Genomic DNA, 15169 nt, shown 5'->3' with positions numbered 1-15169 from the left:
TTACCCCGCCATTCCTTAAGACACGTTCCGGCATGCACAAGAAGAAAGTTCGGACAATCGAAGTGCGTACTTAGGCCAAATGCGAATTAGGTGCGCTAGCACTTCGGTTTTCGCTTCGGTGCCAGTGATCAGATCCAGTCTTCATGGATGGAAGTTCTTCGGGTAGCGACAATTGGTTAATGCCATGTATGCGGAAATGGGAATTCTCCACTTTATTGATAGATCTCTGAGAGCCCTCATACCACGACTCGCACAGTGGTGCAGTGGCTAAGCGCAGTGGTTAAGCACAGTGGTGCAGTGGTTAAAGTTACGCATGCGCCACTGCCCTGCAAGGGCAGGTGCTGCAATCAGTAAGGCCTCTGGGACCCAGGTCGCGCTTCACGAGCAACCTCCCGCGGCCAGTCATTAATTGAACTACCACCCACCGATGCGGCCCGTATACATACATACGCACACAGAACACACACACGTATGCACATATAGCACACAATGAAAGGGAATAGAGGGGCTCGTTATGACGTAGATGCAGGAAGGCAACAATCACTGAAAGCAAGGAGCATAGGCAAATATTTTAGAGCGCAGCTCTTGAACGCCCCTTCGTGGTTTGAACCGCATCGCCGCCGTCGGTTTAACCGAGCAAAACCGTAAATAAATAAACAAAAATAAACTTCGCAGTCACTGGAATTCGAACCTGGGGCGCCGCAAACAGATCAGCTGCGCTGGCCACTACACGAGAGCACTCGGCTATCGCCGCAGTTTCCTTTTCTTTATTGCGTAGAAATAGTGCCGGAAAGAAAAATCTAAGCATGCTTACTTCACAAAACACCAGGCACCTTACCCCTGCATGAACCCTCCTTCAAAAATATCGAAAGTCTGGGAGTCAAACACGTCCATCAAGATAGGGGAGCCAGCTAGGCAGCTCTCCCAGAGCAGCATATACTCCCCGAACCAAAGTGCATCGCTCACGAAGCAAAGATTTCGATGACCGTGGTGATTCGGCGTGGCGCTCCATCATGCGGCTCTTCCAGAGACTAAATAGTCCCAGCAACATAAATAGATCCCATGGCACAACACAGTTTTTCTCCACAGGCAACAAAAAACGGATACTGTAGGGTGTGATGTCAATGTCCTTCTTAATTTCTCGTTATAATATGTCCCAGAAGAACATTATAGCATCAATGCACAGAATAAAACAACGGTCAATTTTCTCTGATCTATTGCACAGGCGGCAATTCACCGTCAATGGAGCAAGCATCTCCTTAGCATGAAGCCATGCCTTCACAGGCAGCGTGAATGTGTGCAGTTTAAAGAAGAATGTTTTTGCCCCAGAAGAAACACACATTCGCCTAACACGTTTTAAAACTCTGGTTTGAAGGAACTCCAGAAAAGGATGCCGATACAACGGTACAGGAAACAAATACTCTGTAAGTGCCTGAGTCATCTGCCTTCTGGAGAGGCGTGTAAAGAAAAGCGCACAGTGAGGAAATTGAACGTGTCAGCAACTTCCGTCCTTACGTAACCGTCCTTACGATTTTTTAAAATTCTTTGGTCTTCATCAATGCGAGATTAATAGTGTAATTACTTTATTGCTTAAACATGATTTGTTACAAAGGAAAAGAAGAACCACATGCCGCGTGGGCTCGGATCCCACCTGCGTCATGTGGTTGTTTTTTTTTATTTTGCTTTGTAATGAATTATCTTTTCAGCAATAAATTAATTACACTATTATTCTTCCATTGATGAAGAGCACAAAACTGGAAAAAAAAACATTCCCCAATGCTCCTTTCTTTCAGTGACTGTTGTCTTCCTGTATCTTTATACGCAGAATGTTTCACTTAAGACTTTACACAGTTTTAAAAAATAGGCAAATAAAAAAACACAACGGCTAAATGCGGCGAATGGCCCCTACATATACGTGCTATCGCACTAAAAAGGTAGGAAGACAGGCAGAACAATGCCAGCGATAAGCAGGCTGTCCTAAACTGTGCAGGCAGGAGTCGAAGGAAGCATAAGTTCCCTCGATTGACATGTTTACTTCGGGCGAAGCAACAGACCCACGGCCCCGCGCATTTACCGGCGCTTCTTTTTCTGTCGCTTAGCGAGGGTGGAAAGCTGGCGCGAGGGACGTGAGGTGTTAGACTCGAGCGTGGTGCGTGCTGGCGAGTTCACGCTAACGACCCTTCTCGTCGGCCATGAATAAATACGGGGTGGTTACGCCCCCTATTCACGCATCCAGCAACAACGTGGATGAAAAGGAGAGGGGAATGAGTAAGGTGATGCAGGAGAGGAAGAGATAAAGTGGCGCCTTTTCGCGTCGTGTTGTCGAGCCAGACGCGTAGATATGTCCCGTGGGTGCTTGCAATTTAGCGCGCCGGTACCACTCACATACAATTATTGTTTACTTGTACGTCCAGACAAGCGTCGAATCCCGGGGGGTAGGGACCTTCTAAAAAGGTGTTAGGTGAAAGTTTTCAAACTTACGCCGCATCGTCGGTATAAATGAAATTCCCGAGCCATCGTGAAACGCCTCGTATACGTGCCGCCGTTGTGTGCGAAAATGTGATCTCGGCAGCAAAAAAAAAAAAAGGGGGGGGGGGGGGGGGGTACTCTAGAATGGCTGGAACGTGTACTCGCGGAGACTGATCCAGGCACATGGTCTGTGCGAAAGCACATATTGACAGAAGCCGGCACCCGAGGCGCTATAGATTCTGCGCTGGGCCGAACTTGCCGAAGCAACAGCTAGTGTCTGGCACGCCTGTATGTTTGCTTGAGCACACACACACGCACGCAGCTTCCTTAAGTTTCGAGCTGTACAGGGGAAACGATGTGACTGGATGGCATCCTCGACGCTGTGACTGCCGCATGGCCAATAACGCGCGGCGTGTTTCTCGCGGATTCGTCCCTTTTGTCCCTGGATACATCCCTCCTTACCAGAGCACTAGGAAATAAAGGGAAAGGCCTGAAGAATATGGAAAGGCTGTTTCAAAGATGGCAGGCTTGCCGTTTACTTCCCCGTCGGCAGCGCAACAGTTTCGGGCGAGAAAGCAAGAACGCGTTACCGCGCTATGATTAGAGAACGGAATTCGCGCATGGTCAGCTTCGCGCCCGTCTTCTGCTTTGCTCTCATTTGTACTGCATGTTTGAGCCAGAAACAGCGTCCTGTTTCGTTATATTTCCTAATAAGAGAGTCATGGAGCGCTGGGTGCCATTTATTTTCATTTCCTTCGCCTGCTTTCTCTTGTACTGTACCCAAAACCGAGCTCGCTTATACGTCCTTATTACTCCCTATATATACTCGCGGTGCCTGGTCGCTTCGGCTGCGCGCTTGCGTGTTCGTTCGATCTTTAGGTGGCTTACACTTTTATTCACTTTTCGTTACTTGATTTCTTCTTGTTTGTTTGTTTGTTCGTTCACCTCCTTTCACTTAAACAGGAGAGGTAAAGTAACTCGAAGTACGCTGTGGGGCTTCACTGTGGTCGGAGTAAAGTTCAAAGCCAAATATTTCAGCGTTCGTCAAAAAATGAAAGAAACGCCAAAAATTACTTTTTAATAAGCATTCCAGCTTAAGCTTGTGCAGAGTCTCGTAATTGGAAAAGCGATACAGCCTGTATTTCTCTTCAGAGGTCTCAGTGCATGACGCAGACGCAAAGCCGCAGTTGCACGCATGGTGGATCTTAGACAAACAGAGTTGAATCAAACAACCGATGCGATCTTCACGCATGCACCACTTTTTTTTTTGTCGTCTTGAAGAACCTTTTTTTTCTCCTAAAGTCAGGGTCGTATTACAGTGGCGCATTTGTCCAGTCATGGTCTAAAGAGTGTCATTACGAAAAATCTCTTGAAACCTCCCACTTTCAACGATTCCAGCATAACACGTACAAAAGTGCGCCCGCAAGCTGAGGGCTTGGGTGAGGTTTAGTTTGCTGCGCACTTATTGTTTATTGCAAACGAACAAGCCACGTGTGTATAAAACTGGTTGTTGGCGATTACTTTTCTCGAACCGTTTTCTTTCCTTTACATACGTACTGCATGTTATCATTAATTGTAGGCAGTGTGTACGGAAGAATTAGAGCTAGGCCCCTGTAGTTCAACGTTGCAAATGCTGATGAAAGGTATACAGGAAGGATCCTTCCTCTAAAACAAATGAAATTCTGAAGAAAAAGCTACAATATGTACGTAATGAGTTAAACACGAGGAGCACAGTAGCTGTTGTAGAGCTAACTGCAATGCGCGCCAAACCACTGGAAAAAAGAAACAGGCAGTATATAGTCGTCAACCAATAACACGCGATACCCCAAGAGTGCGGCTTTCGGTGCACACGGCGCTGTTTGATGATTTTCCGAGACTTTTCACCAAAAGGAAGCTTTCTAACAAATTCCATAACAAAGTTCGTATTATTATAACGCATTTGACGTCTCCAAAGACGCTTATAGACCATTACGGCGCGGAATTCAGCAAAGACAACACGCTCATGTCACTGAAGTGCATTCATTGGGCACTGCACGTAAATATCGATGAGTGAACCATTAATCATGTCATTCGTGTCGACCACATGACCACAGGAATTAAATTGACTGATATAGACATGACCGAGTGCGCACAACTGGGTCGAGTTCTTTACAACCACCTGTAACATCTTCCTTTTTTCTCTGGGGTCCCCTTTACAGCACGTATGCAATTTAAAATGCACAGTATATAATTTTTCTTTCTTCACTTATTAATGACTCTAAACTATAAAATACATCTGAACTTACTTGCTTTTTTTTTATATCAGAAAACTTCAAAAGTTACTTGTGTAAAAGAGTCCTCCCACAAACAGGCACAAGTAATGCGAATATATATGCAAACCCTACTTTGTACGGTCATTTCAATGCTTTGAGGCCAGACGTATGGCATCGTTCTCGTTGTCATGGGCAGCTTTTATTGTTTCCACCTGGTGGAGTGCCACTGACAGGTGTTCCTTCGTGGCGTGTCATCACTGCAGCAATAAAACGCGCGGCGTCGTCCGCCTGAACTCGAACTACTTCCGTTTCCGCTAAGCAATGCTAGATAAAAAAGAAAATGAATCGCCACTGCGTCTACGAGCGACGATAACTTTCCCCGAAAATGCTCGACGTTGGAAGAAGTCTGATTCGCAGAGAGAGCGCATCACGGCCGCCATAGCACAGATAGGCAGGCATGCACGTGGCATGAACCTGGTACACCACAGCTGTGCGGGAATTAAGCTCGCAACTCTTATCGCACTGCGGCGAAAATGTGTTCAGAAATGCGTACTCGAAGGGATCCAGCTCGCTATATACTTCACTGATATTTTGACGTTCCGATGCGTGTCTTCAGGCCTGTCTACAAGGCGGTTGATGGGAAGGGGAGGGCGAACGGGGTCGGTAAGGTTCCAGCTGTTGGCGCGGACTGGCGATCTTAACGCCTGCGACTGAGAAAAGCTGGGTGACTATTCCCGACGGCGCCGAGTCGTTCGGCGCCGGACAACTGGCCGGCCCGAGGAAGCTGTCAGCGGGCCAACCGCTTGACAAGCGCGAGGAATGCGATAAGGCCCGAATGTAGTGGGCCCGCCACGCGGGAATTGAAGCCGTCGGGAGAGGCGGGAGGCCCGTTCGGGGAAACTCGGTGCGAAGGGAAGGAAGGGAGCGCCGGCGATGTGTGCTCGCTTCTGGGGCAGGTCTCCCCATTCCCGCCGCAGACTGCCGTCCAGGGTCGATGAGAGACTGCGCCGCGGCAACGCATGCCACGCTGACCGCGTCCCGCGGCGTCCCCGCCTTTCCACTGCCACCTGTCCCTGCACCTGTGCTGACCTCGCGTGCCCTATCCCGTGTCATCCATCTTTTGAAACGAGGACTAGCCGAGGTTGATATCAGAGAGAAGAAAGGCTCAAAGAAGGAAAGATGACTGGCCAATATTGGGTGAAGAAATTGATAGGACAAAGATGAGGAGCCCCTTAAACAAAGTAACAGTAATCTGTGATGAAACTTAAAAAACAGTGAGTGTGGCGAAAATAAAAAAAAAATGAGCAAAGAAAAGAAATGGCGTGAAAATGTCAGTTCAGGGCACCCAGCAGGCGGGCAGAAGCGAAGAAAAGGTATGGGCATTCGCAGGCTGTACTACTCAGTCAAATCAGTGGCCGCCGACTGACGCTCCCTGGCGCACAGGTGAGCCCCCGACCGCGGGCTTTTTTTTACCCCTTCACTCTTGCCCCAGCACAGGACAGAGCAAAACAAGAAAAAAACAGTGGTCGATTTGCGTAGTTAGACCGAATTCGGTGCGCTAGCAGTTCGGGTTTTCTCTTCAGTTCCGCTGTTCAGATCCAGTGTTCACGGAAGGCAATTCGGATAGTTACAATGAACTAATGCCCTTACATGCAAAATTGGTCATTCTCTCCATTCATAGATCTCTGGGAGCCTTGCTACCACTCCTGGCGTCGCTAGTGGTGCAGAAGTGGAGCAATATATATATATTTATATATATATATATATATATATATATATATATATATATATATATATATATATATATATATATATATATATATATATATATATATATATATATATATATATATATATATATATATATATATGTGAAGGGAGCCAACAGTCACCGAAACCAAGGTGCATAGGGGAACGTTAGTTTTTTTTTTAATGTGTTATGCTTATCAGTAGGATAATAATTCTTAGATTAATAAATCGCTTAAAGAAAATTACTTATAAAGCAGCAGAGAAAACAACCATGCCGCCGGTGGGATCCGAACCCACGACCTCCGAATATCGCGTCCGGTGCTCTTACCAACTGAGCTACGGCGACGGCTGTCCAATCTGCTGCTCTCGTGGGTATTTATGTTTACTAGGTGTAAGCGAGCCTTGAGAGACAGCCGTCGCCGTAGCTCAGTTGGTAAGAGCACCGCACGCGATATTCGGAGGTCGTGGGTTCGGATCCCACCGGCGGCATGGTTGTTTTTTCTGCTGCTTTATAAGTAATTTTATTTAAGCGATTTATTAATCTAAGAATTATTATCCTACTGATAAGCATAACACATTAAAAAAAAAAAACTAACGTTCCCCTATGCACCTTGGTTACGGTGACTGTTGGCTCCCTTCATAAATTTGTCAAACGGGCCCCTCATTTCCTTTAACTTGTCTGCTGATATATATATATATATATATATATATATATATATATATATATATATATATATATATATATATATATATATATATATATATATATATATATATATATATATACATATATATATATATATATACTAACCTGCCCATCGGGTGGGGGCAACTTGCCCAGGTAGCTGTGGCAGGTGAGTAGCCTGCCACAAAACAAGCTTCAGACAAACACACAGCGACTAAATGCGGCGAATAGGAGCCCTATATGTGCTAGCGCACTAAAAAATCTGTATCTAAAGTTGTCACTTAAACTAGAGCTCACGATGAGAAATTTAGAGCCCTAGATACCGATCCAACTGCACTTTCCTTTCAAACAAACTTTTCGCGCTTTTGTAATTGAAAACGAAAGGACTTGATACGAAGCTGCTTCTGTGACAAAACAATCGACCACACGTCTTCATTCGCTACCAGACAAACATGCAGCGCATCTGCAGCTAATACGAGAGCTCAAGAAGCTGGGAAGCTGCCTAGCGTTGCAAGGACTCGCTAACATTAGCTTACAAAAATACCTCTGTTAGTGTCCCATTGCCTTAATGCCAAAGTGACGTGAAAGCGGCCGTTTTCTCTCAAAATGTCTGCTTGAGTGTAGCATGCACCTAATGAGGCCCATGCTTCAACTCGTTGAAAGAGGCAGTGCTAGGGAATCCGGAGTTAACGTCTGCGATTCAAAAGCCAAATTCACAAGGTTCTCCACCAGTGGCAACGTCCCCAATGAAGTGATTTTTATATCGCTTACTACACTGACTAGCCGCACTCATTAGCCATTCTTACATGACAAAAAGAAATTCCGTCGTTCTTCCACTCTAATCGTATAACTGTGCCTTCCACAGCTCCGCGGAGTATAAAAATATACGAGTTAATGGTCCATCGCCGCGGAAACTTTTCCCGCTTCCTTTCTCCTCTTTAGCCAACGAAAAATTGCTGCGGACGTTTCGCTACACGTCTGTTTCAAGTTCCCAGCCTGAGAAAACTAGGCTCCCCGGCCACCCCTTTTCACATAGCAATGCAAAGAGACGTCAAGCACAAGGGTAGCGAAGAAATCGAGCTATGAAAAAAATATCTGCGCTCGAAGGTATCTAGGACACCGCCTCTCCCGGCCCACACTTTTCCATTAGGCCTCGTAGCGTGGTGCATGCTTGCGGTCCATTACAAATCACTCTCCACGCGTGGCTCCGCTAAAAAATGCATACTCTCGCATCAGCGACGGACTGAACATGCCGGCTGTAAATACTCATCCGGCACCACCGCCAACGTCGGACGTGTTTACATCACCTGTAATTCGTGAAAAGGGGCTGCGGAAGACCGCCTTCCGCCACACTCCGCCTCTCGAGACTGTGCTGGGCGCGACCCTCCTGTTTGAAAGAGAGACTCTGAGTCGTGTGCTACTGCCGCATCCACTTCGCCCCCCCCCCCTTCATTCCTGGTCCCTAGCTGCCACCGCTCCGAGTCTGCCTGCCTCCCCGTGTTACGGAGACGAGTCATCTAGAAAGAAAACGGCTGTAATTTACCAGGGTGTCATGCTCTCACTGATACACTGAGCACTATTAGAGCCGATGGAGCCATTTTTCAGCTTGTTTCGTACGACTTCCAGTTCTTTCGATGGGTGCAACCATCTTACTTTTCTGTCGTACTCTTAACCTTAGTTTTCTGCGCGCAGTAGGCAACACAAAAAAAAGCGCAAGGTATTCTCTATTAGGTTTTCAACCCGCAGTGTGTTGCGAAGTCAGAGTGTGAGAAAGACACTCGTTGAAGAGCCTTACCTCGCAGGAGACAGGAACTGAACTGGAACGACGTCGTTGCTGAAAGTACGCAAGATCCCGCACTGGGACGACACTCGTAATGCAATAGTAAGGAAATCCTAATGTAATAATAAAGGCACTGCAACAAAGCCCCACGCCAGAAGTAGTTCGCACAACTAAATAAGGTAGGTCACTAGCGCGGCCTGCCTGCAGGCTTATAACCGCAGATGTACTCTGACGCCAAGAAAAAAAATGCCAAAAACTTAACCCGCGCGCAGATATTTCGCTCAGAGCTACGCGTTCCCATGCGCCCAACCCTGTGGCTGTTCAGGCGTAATCTGCATTTAGAATTTCCGGCCCTAAACGGATATGTTCGGGTGGAAAAGTTTGGTCATGGGTTCGTAATTGGATTTCCCTGGAGAACCTGTCCAGCTTACTTGCAGCGAATTCGCGAGGAAAGCTACAGCAGGTGACGGAGTTAATTTTACTGCCCTGGCTTGTTACTCTCTGTCCTTTCCTTATTCATCTCTTTTGTGCACCTCTTTTTTGTTTATTTATTTTGCTTTCTGTTCTGCTTCGGTGCGTGCGGCTAGCGATCAATAAGGCACAGCCGTTACAGGAACTGACCATCGTTAGAAATAAGAAAGGCTAGCGAGCGAACTCTCTCGGATTAGGGACCACATCAGGGCTTAAAGTGTGAGCCTCACGACACCTCAAATTCGCTGGGTTCGGGCTTATAGCACGTTCTCCTTGTGAGTGCCTGCGCGTCTTATTAAAATAATCCGGCAGCTGAAGTGACTGTACGTCAATGCACGAAATAGAGTCTAAGCGAAAGTAAAAGAAAATAAAAGAAGATAGAAAAATAGAAACAGTTGAGTGCGTACGCGCCAAAATTATCATCGAGCCGAAATTTGATAGCCAGTTTTTTTATGCTCCCTATTTTAACGCGAACAATTCCTGTTAGCTCATTTATTATCGTACAGAATAAATGCCTTAGCTTAAGTAATTAGGCACGCTTCCAGCTTAAATCGATTGCGCGGACGTCTACCTTTACAGACTAGGGCTCATAGGAGAGCCTGCCGTGGTCCGAAAAAGAAGGAAATAAACACCGCGAGGGCATGCTCTCCCTCACCTCAATGCACGAAAAAGCACTTACACTGCATAGTTTGTTATCCTCACCCACGCCTTCGAAGCACAATCTCATGTTTATGATAACTAACGCGTTTGGATATTTTTCTCTGCCCTTTTTCCCGTAACCTCATCCTTAAGAACTTGTAAAGCCCCTTTCACGTTCTGCGAGCCTTTAGACTTGAGTAGTTAATCTTAGAACACCCCTGTGTTGAGTATTTCCGCACGAATAACTCTGAAAAGCTGGCTAAAGGAGTACACAGTTGGCGCTGATGGTCTAGTCACGTGTTCCTTAGTTTCTTCCAATGCCCGCTCACAAAAGTGTTGTGGTGTTGATAGCATGATGCGGTATACAGGTGCGCAGTCTGGGAGCGCTGGGTCACGTTCTTTACGTAGCAATCCGTCAAGTTACGTGCAGCAAGCCTGAAAAGCAATTCTGAAGAACCGCATTCCTCCGGAACGCTGAAGTGATAGCGATAGGGCCCCTTCAGTACTCCAACCCCACCCGAAGGGATCCCCCCCCCCCCCCCCCCCACATGTGTCCCACGGAGTGGACGTATGCGGGGTTAACAGGATGTGAACGCGAGCTTAATGCGAGGCGAAGGCAAAGTGAGCGTGTTCGATTGCGTCGAGATTGAACGCGAAGGTATCTCGTTGCGATGTGCGCACCGACTGCAACGTTGTCGGCCCCAGAAAATGTCCCCACAACAGCTGACATAGTAAAGGACATAATTTCTTGAACACCAGGTTGCTCCAGTGAGCATTTTTACGGCATCCTTGCACCGCGAAAGAAGTGATTAAGGCTTTTTTTCCTCTCCCGGTGTAGTGCCCCCGCACCCATGTGACGTCGCTGCATGAAGGTCTTAAATGCAAGGCGCGCATAGTCACGTGACGCGCACCCAGTGTTCCTGCACGCGTGGCACGCTGGCGTCGCAGGTCCGTGTCGGGCCGCATGGTGGGCAGCGTGTGGTGGTTCTTCACGCTCATCATCATCTCTTCGTACACGGCCAACCTGGCCGCCTTCCTGACTGTCGAGCGGATGGTCACGCCCATCAACTCTGCCGACGACCTCGCGAAGCAGACGGAGGTCGAATATGGCACGCTGTGGTACTCCTCCACTCAAGAATTCTTCAGGGTGAGCAGTGTGCACGTCTTCTCATTCCGGTTTTCAAACAAAGGCTTTGCTTGCTTCGCTTCTTGCATGTTAAGGCTACGTGCCTTCGTTATGGCGTTAGTTTACAATGTTTTATTATGCACTTTACCTTTCATGTGCTCACTTATTTGATAAATATTTATAATGCCTCAGATGGTAATCAAACTGTAATTGACTGAAAAGTATTTTTTTTAATGCAAAAGCGTTATACGGATCATGAGGCGGAAAATCCGGCGCTGTATTTGTCTACGCCAGACGATCCGAAGACACACGTGACCACTAGGCGTCATCGACAGAGCCTACTTCGTCTGGAAAGAAAGGAAAATAAAATATCTCCAGAATTGGGTTCCGAAACAAGGCCGGCGTAGACAGATCAGATCAGATTAGGCTTCCACTCCATTAGAACACTGAACCGTCACCACATTTTTTTTATTGCATGGAAAAACTGCCGAAAAGGAAAATGTGAATATGGTCATGTCACAAAACACTCCATCATACCAGCCCGCCATTCCCTTGCACGTCCCCACCTTCCCAAGCATCAAAAATTTTGTAGGGAGGCACGCACATGCATCCAGATAGGGAAGCCAGCTATAGGCGGCTCTTCCAGAGCAGCATATACTTCCCCCACCAAAGCGCACTGCTCACGTAACAATGACCGCGGTGATTCCGCATGGTGGTCCATCATACAGCTCTTCCAGAGATTCAATAGTCCTATCAACATAAAGAGATGACAAAGCACAACAGTTACTCTCAAGAGGCAAAAAAAACGGATATTGTAGGGTGTGAATTGAATGTCCGTCCTAAGCGTTCGTTGTAATATGTCCCAGAAAAACGTAGCATCACTGCGCAGAATGAAACAATGGTCAGCGTTGTCTGGAGTATTCAACACGCGGAAATTCACCGTCCATAACATGAACACCTCTTTGGCCTGAAGCCATGTTTTGATATGCAGCGTTGATGTGTGCAATTAAAGTAGAACGTTCTTGCAGCAAATCAAATGCGCATTCGCTTAACACGCTTTAAAACAGTGGTGTCAAGAAACTCCATATAAGACTGCTGATACAACGGCGATGGTGTAGGCGAGTACTTTGTTTTCTGCGCCGTCACCGCAGCCCAACATACCGCGCCCTAAACTGCCAGTCTCTCACGCTGGGTTCTGGCATCATCGTCTTCACCAACTTCCATTCGGGCGGCGAGAACAGATCAGCTTCGTTGGCCACTGCATTAGAGTAGTGCGCCATCGCGAAAGCCGACCATCCTGCGTGCATGCTTTCGCATTCACAGCACGTAAGTAATCTTAGGTGACGTCAGTAATTTTATTACATTCTCTTCTTATGCAGGATACATAATACAGAACAGGGTTTTCTCCGCGCTTTTCATCACCATTAATAGTTTCAAAAATGGTCGCATCTATCTAGCTTTTGGGCACTTCGCCAAGCTTTCCAAGCGACTCTGACAGGTATAATGCCCCAACTTCCCTTACCTACAGTAAGTGTGCATCGTTACCGACAGGCTCGTTCAAATCCATGGTTGGTAACTCTTGCAGCTATCACGACCGGCCAGTTTTGACGCCTTCACGGGGCTATTTTACTTAAGAAAAGGTTCTCAGATATAGTGCAAACATCACCAGATTAAAAAAAATGGACAACAAACAACCGTATGGTTGGATGTGGTCGCACGTAGGCGATTAAAGCTGCAGCTGGCGCTTCCTCCCGCCTGTGCAATTGTACAAATATCAACGTCAAAGGAAGGCGAGCAGGACAGCTGCAACGCGAGCACAAAAACACAAGCTATTAGCTATTGAAGAGGCGCGGCTTCTTAACACTTCGCAAGAGCGCTCTTCGAAATGAAAATTGTTTTCATTAGTACCCAGTTTCTCTTAACAAAAGCAGTACACTACAATCCTGGAAGAACTCTCTCGTTCGCAGATGGATCTGTACAGCCGTAGTTTTCAGCAGGCTGAGGCTTTTCTTTCTCTTTCAGTGTTATCAAAATTCATTTCTAAAAATTTAACAAGTGCGAGTTGGAAAAAAAATCTTCTTTGGATGATTCTTATCTTACTAATGAGAAAAACCGCGCAAAAATTAACGCACGCAACGAAATGACTCACACATGTATTTGTGTCAGTTTTTGCGCGAGTTCTTTTGTGCCCTACCAACTGGTCCAAGCTTCAATCCTAGCAAGTTTCTTATCTTAATGTGCCCAAGAACGGTTATCTTTTTTTCTTCTGTTCACCGGGGAAAGTATTGAGCTTTTGCTGGAATACTTTTCCTGTCATGCGGAAACGTCGGTTTATGTAGAAGTGGCACTGGAAATTTCCCGTGACCGCTTAGGTCCCTTGCCCAGATACTGGTAATACCGGTGCTCAAACAATCTCCGCGCTCGTCCTGTGCTGTGTGTGCTTCCTTTGTGTGTCGTGTTTTTTAGCGCAATTTCGCCCTGGCTTCTACACACTCTCGCAGTTTTAAGAAAAATAAACCTAAAAATATTTATGTCAAGCATTACGACCTGCCATCTGTCTTATGTCCTCACAAAGCTTCTCTCTTTGTTCCCGTGGATAAACTAGCGGATCATATGGCATAAAGCGGCATGTCCTGATAGGAGTGGGTGTACAGGCGCCCTGGTGAGACAAACCTCGCAGAGCTTCCTGGCTCCGTTTGATTGCATTGAAGACCGGACAGCCCCGCTTTGTCACCGGTTTAGTGTGAACCCCTAGGGTGCCTCTTCTGATCGCTGACCGGCAGTCCCGCGGGAAGTAAACGGCGTTTTCTCCGTATCAGCGGTCAGCCCTTCAATGGGATCCCCCTAAGGGAGGGGACAGCCGTGGAAGTCACTTCCCTGGTTTTTTTTCGCATTTTTTCGGGCTACGACGAAGCCAAAATATAGGCGCTAAAGCCAGTGGCCACTCCTATATCGCTGTGGTTGTTTATTTTTGTTTTTTTCTTGCCCTGCATTCAGAAGAGTAGTGACGTTTACCTTCGGATGAAACGATATAGAGAGGCTGTCTGCAAAGAAGATTATCTGCTCGACACTTCCTCTGTCTGACACCATTAGTTGCGCACATGAAACTTATTTATTTGCTTTCCTTGCGTATCAGTTGCCAAGCACCCGTGTGGCTCAGAAGGAGCAGGAGATTTTTCTTACATAAGTGCGCTGACCAAGCTTATCATTCTGATAAAACCAGAAGATTGCCCAGTCTTCGCAGCCAGCCAGAAGGACATAAGCTAAGCGCACTTACGCCAGCGAAGCTGCGTGAATATCGCCCCTGACTTCGTATGACATAGTTGGGTTCAGTTTTGTTTTGACCTCAGCTGCTGCACGCTCTCTTCTGTTGTCTTCCCTGCATTAACGAGGCCATCTAAAATGGCTGCAAAGCGCCGCACGGGTGTCTAACTTAAAGGTCAAAAATACATTGGTTGAACCAACGACATAGCGGCCGCCATGTTGAAGACCAGAAGCATGGCGGAAACCTGCGTGATTTTTCTGTCCCGCCCCCTGCTTCGACCTGCGCTACGGAAGCCAAGCCTTCGGTTCTAACATGGTGCCGGTTACGTCACGTGCAACCCATGTATGATATCGCAAAAGAAAATGGCAGCAAGTTGAATACGCACACGGTCGTCAATTTCCTGCCTGGTCTCTTGGCCTCTCTTTTCTAATGTTAAGATATTCCAACTTGCCCGAGACTCTACCTCATCGTTTTACTTGCGACGCCGAATTCAAACCTCGACTCTGACTCGTAACAGGAAACTGGGTGCCTAAAATAATCGAGTGGTCAGCGTGTGACACGAAAGATGCAACAGCCTTCGATCTCCGAGGGAGAAATGCAAGCATGAAAGCGTTCGCTGGTTCACTGTCAGGGTCAGATGAAACGCGAGCAGAAAGACAAGTAAGTTTTCCCTTTGGCATGTTACGCACTTTCGGGGTTAATCATCCCTTCCGGACTGCGATTACCACCCTCC

At 46.9% G+C, this 15169-nt stretch overlaps 1 protein-coding gene across 1 annotated transcript in view; it reads left to right on the top strand.

The window, feature by feature from the left end:
* The window catches only part of LOC144129294 (glutamate receptor 1-like), a 229833-nt gene that overhangs the window by 190878 nt on the left and 23786 nt on the right, over window positions 1-15169 (top strand). The window contains exon 12 of the mRNA XM_077663318.1: window positions 10994-11192. Coding sequence (XP_077519444.1) covers window positions 10994-11192 — 199 coding nt within the window. The remainder of the gene's footprint in view (window positions 1-10993; window positions 11193-15169) is intronic.

This window comes from Amblyomma americanum, chromosome 4, assembly GCF_052857255.1.
Source record: "Amblyomma americanum isolate KBUSLIRL-KWMA chromosome 4, ASM5285725v1, whole genome shotgun sequence".
NCBI lineage: Eukaryota > Metazoa > Arthropoda > Arachnida > Ixodida > Ixodidae > Amblyomma > Amblyomma americanum.
This window is presented reverse-complemented; position numbering and strand designations above follow the sequence as displayed.